At 43.7% G+C, this 7,553-nt stretch overlaps 2 protein-coding genes across 5 annotated transcripts in view; both read right to left on the reverse strand.

The window, feature by feature from the left end:
- RCC1 (regulator of chromosome condensation 1) overlaps window positions 1-7,553 on the reverse strand; it is a 287,208-nt gene that overhangs the window by 151,522 nt on the left and 128,133 nt on the right. The gene's annotated exons all lie outside the window — the stretch shown is intronic.
- GMEB1 (glucocorticoid modulatory element binding protein 1) overlaps window positions 1-7,553 on the reverse strand; it is a 39,295-nt gene that overhangs the window by 31,231 nt on the left and 511 nt on the right. For 2 of the 4 annotated variants that reach the window (XM_049618790.1, XM_049618787.1), the window contains exon 2: window positions 563-716. In XM_049618790.1, the coding sequence (XP_049474747.1) occupies window positions 563-690 (128 nt within the window). In that variant the 5' untranslated portion in view covers window positions 691-716. Of the gene's footprint in view, window positions 1-562; window positions 7,246-7,553 lie in introns of those variants that run through there. The other 2 variants (XM_049618789.1, XM_049618788.1) reach the window with 2 other exon arrangements.

Below are 7,553 nucleotides of genomic sequence, written 5' to 3' on the forward strand. Positions count from 1 at the left end.
CTTCTTAGATTTTGCCATGTAAGTGACCTCTTTATTTACATATATGTATTTTTGGTTTGTACAACTAGACTGCAAGCTCCATGATGGTGGGAACCATGTGCTATATTTCTTCCAACACTTTGTAATATATCGTATAATAGTAGGTGGTCAATAAGTATTATTTGATTAACTAAGCTTGATTAATCTGTCCATCCTTTAGGGTCCAGATCCCTTCTGGTAGGAAAAGTTTTGCAGTTGCCTTGCCTAATCTCCTCTGACTCTAACTACACTGTCTTTCGGTAAACATGTATCAAGTCCCTATGCTAAACTGTGTGGATAAATAAGAAGAGGGAGCTATGTAACTTACCCTCAAAGAGCTTACAGTGGAGAAGAGGGAGAGAGACAAAGACACAGTTTACTGTTGTAATAAGTATTAAAATAATAGACCACGCGATACATTATAAATACGTTCTGAAAGATTGATGCTAAATGTTCCATTGTGCTAAGCAACCATAAAGTTAAAATTTCCCCACTCTTTAAACCTCCCAAATTTTTCAGACTACCCAAATCTTTGGTTACTTACCCTTGCTGCACAGGCTGTAACTGCAAGATCACTTGGGTTTTAGTGTCTTCAGGGTTCTCCCCTTCATTTCCTTCAGTGGGAACCACAACCACATCCCCCACTGGAACACTTACTTCTGCATTAGCCATCTTTCACATGAAGTCAGATAGCTGGGCTGTTGTCAGAAACAAGAAGCATCAGTGACTGTCTGGTTTTGAAAAGATAGAAACCCTAGGAAAGGAACATCAGGATAATTAAGACTACCCATTCTAAGATCAGGGTCCTCTGAAAAGGATGGGAACTGTGAGAAGCGGCTGACAGGCTCTGATCTTTCCAGACATACTTTCGTACTCACTTACTGATTTAGGTTTTCTTAGTATATGTGATTCACCCAGTGCTGTGCTGGAGCCTGCTCCTGAGAACCAATTGTGCACATCTCTTCCCAAATCTGAGTTTAGTGACAGCAAGTTGGTAGCTTGAAATCAGTGATGCTGGGAGTACATACACCACAGAAATTGGCAAGCACTACAAATCAGGGTTTGTTTTTTTTTTTTTTCTGGAGAATTGATTTATAGCACACCACTAGTTCCAACCCCATCAGTAAACTCCTAGAAAGTTAGAAATCACCTTTTCTTTGCAACCAGCCATTGTGCTTCACCAAGCACTCTGTACTTTGTGAGCACTTCATAAGTATCTGCTAACTGAAACTGTACAGGAAGAAAAATGACTTGTATTGTGTGGTTGTTTAATAAATACTGAATCCAACTGTATGACCTCTAGAAGTTTCTTACTACCTCTTTGCCTCATACTGAATGACGAGATGATCTTGCTTGACATCTCCCTTGCAGACTTGTTGGGGAAACCAGTGTCCAACACCATGTGCTCCTCAACTCTAACATAACTCAAAGCATCATCCCAATTTTTTTTAAGTTTATTTATTTTTGAGATAGAGAAAGTAGGGGAGGGGCAGAGAGGAAGAGAGAAAGAATCTTAAACAGGCTCCTCAATGTCAGCACGATGTGGAGCTCAATCTCACAAACTGTGAGATCATGACCTGTGCAGACCATGACCTGAGCCAAAAATCAAGGGACAGCCGCTTAACCAACCGAGCCACCCAGGCGTCCCAGCATCATCCCAATTTTAATGAAAACTCAGAGGGCCCCAGAATATTCTGCAGTAGTTAGTCCTCACAGTTGTAAAGAAGGGAGTCACTAAAAAGAGTACAGGTAAGAGCACTGTGTTTACTTTCACGTGTAGGGACACGGTGGACACACATTTGAATATGTGACTGATAATCAGACAACTGAATCCACATCGTGGCTCATATTTGCCTATAATATGCATACTTAAGCACAGCAAGCAAAGTCTCCCTCATTTGGCCCCAAAATATTCTTCCCGTTTTATCTGCAACTGTAATTCCCTGAGAATCTGAAGTGCCAGCCAACCCAGCCTCTGCCCGTGCTCTGAACAGACAACATGTACCTTCAGGATTTTAGACCTTTGTTATTCCTTAAGCCCAAACTCTCTTCTCCCTCATCTCAGTCTCCCTTCAAGGCCCAGTTCAAAGCCCGCTCCTCCACAGAGGCCCTGCCAAGCCATTTTCTTTTCTACAGTCCCCCAACACTTCACATGTAGCTTTCCTCTAGTGGTTATCACACTGTGCTCTGTATTGTCGTTAACTGAACAGACCTCTATCTCCATAACTGCACTATACTCTCTATGAGGGCTGGTGCTGCTTCTCTAAACAGCTGGTCTCCACAGCCCTGATCATCATGGCACTGACATGTTGGTTCAATCAATTTTTGTTTGTATATAATCTAGTTAAAATTGCTCGTAGCAGACTTATGCTTCTGCCTTTTGTGATTCTCACATTCAAAAAATTCCTGAATTCTCTACCACCTGTACCCAAAAGCCTCTTATAATTTATCTTGTAAGCACCTTAAACTGAACTCACGTTCTCTCACAAACCTGCTCTTGTTTCCCTCCTCAGTAAATGGCACTATCCTCCACCCATTTTCTCAAGCCAGAAACTAAGGAGTTATTTTTCATTCTTCTCTTTATAAAATCTAATCAACTACCAAATCCTATCCATTCTATCATCTATATTTCTCTTTTAACCATCCCCCATTCTCCATCTGTGCTGCCACCATATTCTGAGCCACACACTACCACTTGAATTTTTGCAGCTGCTTCGCATCAGTATCCTTATCTCTGATCTTGCTCTCCACTCTATGATCTACAGAGCAGACAAAGTGATCTTACTAAAGGCCACAAGCCATTTCCCCATTTCAGAATCCTTCAGAGGATTCCCTTTGCTATTAAAGTGCAAGCATCTTAACAGTGCTTATAGAATCCTCCAAATCTGTCCCATCTACGCTGCTAACCTCATTTCTCATAGTTCTTCCTCTCACATTGTGGTCTCCTGTCATTGAATTTTTTTTTTTATGTTTATTTGTTTTTGAGAGAGAGAGAGACAGAGTGCAAGTGGGGGAGAGGAAGACACAGAATCCAAAGCAGGCTCCAGGCTCTGAGCTGTTTGCTAGCACAGAGCCCGACGCGGGGCTCGAACCCATGAACTGCAAGATCATGACCTGAGCCGAAGTTGAACACTCAACTGACTGAGCAGATGCCCCCCCACACACACTTTTTTTTTTTCAATTTCTCAAACATGCCATATTTCCTCACCTGAGCCTTCACGCTTGTTTCCTCTACCTAGAATTCTCTTTCCCTTCCTTTTTGGCTAGTCACTGCTAAACTTTTATAACTTATTTAAAACATTACTTCCTGGGGCACCCGGCTGGCTCAGTTGCTAGAGCAAGAGACTCCGGATGTCAGAATCGTGAGTTCAAGCCCCACATTGAGTTTACTTTAAATAAATAAATAACTTCCTTAGGGAGGCCTGTGACTTCCTTGACTAGATGTGAGATTGTGTTCTTAGTACCTACAGCACCCCTGTCATAACCATCATCCCACTTTGTCAACCTCTCCCCACCAGACTATATCCTGGGAGAGCAAGGATTGCCTTTGTTTTTCAACGGCTCCCCTACTCTTAGCTCAGTACCCATGACACAGGAGTACAATAACCAGTTTTCAAATATCAGACTACTATTTACAAAACTGTCTACTTTGGATATGAAAAGGAAGAGTACCTGCTCTTCAGGAACTAAACAAGGGAAAGAGATGCATACTAGAGAAAAAAATTAATTGTAAGATATTACAGTACACTATCTGAACTTCTATAATTTAAAGGTTTAAAACTAGGGATAAAAAACAGAATCAATGAGGGGCGCCTGGGTGGCTCAGTTGGTTAGGCACCCCACTTCGGCTCAGGTCATGATCTTGCAGTTCGTGGGTTCGAGTCCCGCATCAGGTTCTGTGCTGACAGCTCAGAGCCTGGACCCTGTTTCAGATTCTGTATCTCCCTCTCTCTCTGCCTCTCCCCTGCTCACACACTGTCTCTCTCTGTCTCAAAAATAAATAAACATTAAAAAAACTGTTTTAAAACAAAATCAATGGACTGGTTCAGCTGGCTGCCAACAGTAGAATCAAAACAATTAGGACCTTAGAGTCTAGAAAAAGACAAAAAGGGATACAATGAGGCATAACAAATGCTATCAAATCCTACAATAATTGAACCAATAGGTATCTTCAGATTTTGAACCATTAAAATGTAGCTTGGGAGTGCCTGGGTAGCTCAGTCAGTTGAACATCCGACTCTTAATTTTGACTCAGGTCATGATCCCAGGGTCTTGGGATCAAGCTTGGAGCTTGATCTGCAACAGCACAGAGCCTCCTTAAGATTCTCTGTCTCCCTCTGCTTCTCCCTCTAAATAAGTAAATAAATAAATAAATAAATAAATAAAGCTTGAATTAAAATAATCACAGCTAACATTTGTTGGACATTTATTGTCAAGCACTATTCTGTTATTATTACATATTTAATGAATTTAAAAGATATAATACTTTAGCATGTAACAAACTTGTGAAATTATTATCCTAAAACAGTGTTTTAGGGGTGCCTGGGTGGCTCATTCAGTTGACCGTCCAACTTCAGCTCAGGTCATAGTCTCGCAGTTCGTGGGTTCAAGCCCCGCGTCGGGCTCTGTGCTAACAAACAGCTCAGAGACTGGAGCCTGTTTCGGATTCTGTGTCTCCCTCTCTCTCTCTCCCCCTCCCCTGCTCATGCTCTGCCTCTCTCTGTCTCTCAAAAATAAACAAATGTTAAAAAAAAAAAAAATTAAAACAGTGGTTTAAAAATTTTTAAGTAGCTTAAGTAAATAAATGGGTTAGAGGAGAATTAGAAGGATGCTTCTAGTTTTAACCTTCTACCCTAAGGTTGAGTCCTCTCTACAATACTCTGAATAAGTGGTTAACTAACTACTTGATTAATACTTTCCTCAATAGGAACTCATATTTTACTCCTTAGCTCTCCTACTCCTTAGAACCCAAGAGGAATGTTCTCTAACCTTCTGAGTTTATCCGAGAAGATAATTACAATCATCCACAATAGGTCTCTCAGTGTCAGTAAGAGACACAGGTCTGATCCAACATGGCAACTCTTACATTCTTTAGAGAAGCAAGTTTAGGTTGAATATATCTCCTTACCCTAAATACCACATTCTTAACAAGTAACCTGAAACCAGACTCTACAGACTACACTAGCTAACTGAAAGGTCATCTCTTTGAGGTGAGTATGAACTGAAAAGTGGCTCTTGTTTATAGCAACAAAAACTCCTGAGGCAAGATGACTGAGCTGCTCCTTTGGGTATTTCATGGAAGGGGCCTTAGAGTATTCACTGTGTAATCACACAACACTGTAATTCTAGGGGAACACACATAAAGGAAAGATGTCACATCCACGTGAAAAGAATTATTTTGTAGTTCTTTTCAAAGACAAAAAAAGACACCTTGATCAAGAGTAAGCACATGACCATTGACATAACGATTGGAAAACTAAACAAATGACATCTGACCTACTCGAGATTAAATTCATTTTTTGTGTTCTGAAAACAAAGGTTTTTTTTTTTTTTTTTTTAAAGTAATCTCTATACCCAACCCAGGACTCAACCTCATGACCCCGAGACCAAGAGCTCCACGCTCCATCGACTAAGCCAGCCAGGCACCCCTGAAAACTAACGTTTAAAACGTGGCAAAATCATGAGTGTCACATGATTGCAGGGACATCGGAGTTGATAGTGGAAAAGGTAAAAGAAATAGATACCCTGAAACTTTCTAACCCCAGAATGTATTTATTCCATACTGTATTATAATTTTTGTAGATTGTGTAGTCTATTAAGAAATTCCCAAGTTATAATAAATTATATAATCATCAATATAATCAATAAAATTAAAACTTTATTATTACTTGAGGCCAAAACTCCTTGATTTTTTCCTTCTTTATTCCTTCTCACGCATTCGGTAGGTGATCCAGGGTGCTATCAAATGTAATAAAGCCGACAAGAAGGCTACACAGGACCACTGTGAGGGACAGAGCCAAAGCAAATGAAGTTTGGGACAGGTCACATTTTGAAGACTACTATATACGTGTTTGGGGAAGCGATGGGACAAAGGGTTCTTTGAAGCGTCATCACACTAGACTCTAGGGGACTTCTGCCTAGGACAAGAGCAATTTAGGGCCCAAGCTAACCCAATGAAGTTGAGTACAAATTAGCTACTTGATATAGGTTTGTTGAGGTAAATATGAATGGTTGACTCATGACTAATGAAAAAAGTCATCAAGTCAGTGTATACTAAGTATATATTAAATATCCATAATTGATAAAAGGCTTACGAATTAGGGAAGACAGTCCAAACATTTAATGAAAAGGTCCTCCAAAAGCACTTCGGTAACATTACCAGAGGCAAGGGAGAAGAATCCCTCTGAGAGTCTAGAACGATCTGATCCTCCCTTTCCCCAATCCCTAGGTTGAGGAAACCCAGTTCTTGGTTCTCCTAAATAGACACCAAACAAGGCCCTTTCTGTGTCTGTTAGGAAGTGCTTTTGACATTTCTCTCATCTTAAGAGAATTCAGACCTCCTCCTGTTCCTTGGATGGTCAAGCCCTGCACCGCCCCCGCGCCCCCATCCCTACTAGGTCAAGGCTTGACACGCCTTAGTCTGGTCTGGTGGATCATCACTCTCCAGGACTCTCAGGTAAGATTCTGCTCTCACCGTTCCTGCCCCTCAATTAGGAGGCAGCTGGCCAATTCCCCTGTCATTTCTGAAAGTAGAAATGTCATCTCTTCCCCTCAATTATCTTCTCTCCGGTCCTCCAAAACACGGGTTTTCCCACCCCCTGACATCCCAGACTGTTCCGTTCTCTACCTATATACTTCAGAAGACCCTCAGTCTCTCATTCCCTCACAGGTTTGGACCCTTCCCCTTCCTACTTGAGGAGGCTGAGGCGTCTTCCTACCGCCCCCTCATCTCCGGAAAGGCAGGGGCCTGTTCACTTTCCCCTGGAGCTCTTCTTCCTCGTCCCCTGCTCACACTACCCATACTGTCACCACGCCTTCGGAACAGCACCTGCGTCTTTTCCCCTGGACTGAAAGGCCGAGGCCTCTAATGCGCCCCTCGGGTGAAACTCGGGCCTCCTTCCCTCCGCAGAACCCACTCTCCGCTCTTTCTCCCCCGCCAAGCTTCCAAGGGTCTCCTCCCGGGCGGGCGTGCAGGCTTCCTTCACCTTTCGTACCCACCCCCTACTTCCCCCCACCTCCCCCACCCCACCCCCGGCCAAGCGCGACCCAGGCCCCTCCCAAGCTCTGTATCCAAGGGCCAGCTGCTCCCCGGGCCCCGCCTCTAGGGATACCCCGGGATCCCCGGACCCCTCGTCGGGGTCCTGGGCGTCCGGGCCTCTCAGTCCGGAGTCGCTCCGGCCCCTCTGGGCCCCTCAGCCTAGGACTTCCGGGGCCCTCGGTCCGGGGGCGCTGGGCCCCCCCAGCGCCCCGCTCGCCGGCGCCCGCCGCCCTCGGCCAGGGGCCGAGCCCGGGCGGCGCGGCCGGCCGCGCTGGGG

Source organism: Panthera uncia (genome assembly GCF_023721935.1).
Source record: "Panthera uncia isolate 11264 chromosome C1 unlocalized genomic scaffold, Puncia_PCG_1.0 HiC_scaffold_4, whole genome shotgun sequence".
In the NCBI taxonomy this organism is placed as follows: domain Eukaryota; kingdom Metazoa; phylum Chordata; class Mammalia; order Carnivora; family Felidae; genus Panthera; species Panthera uncia.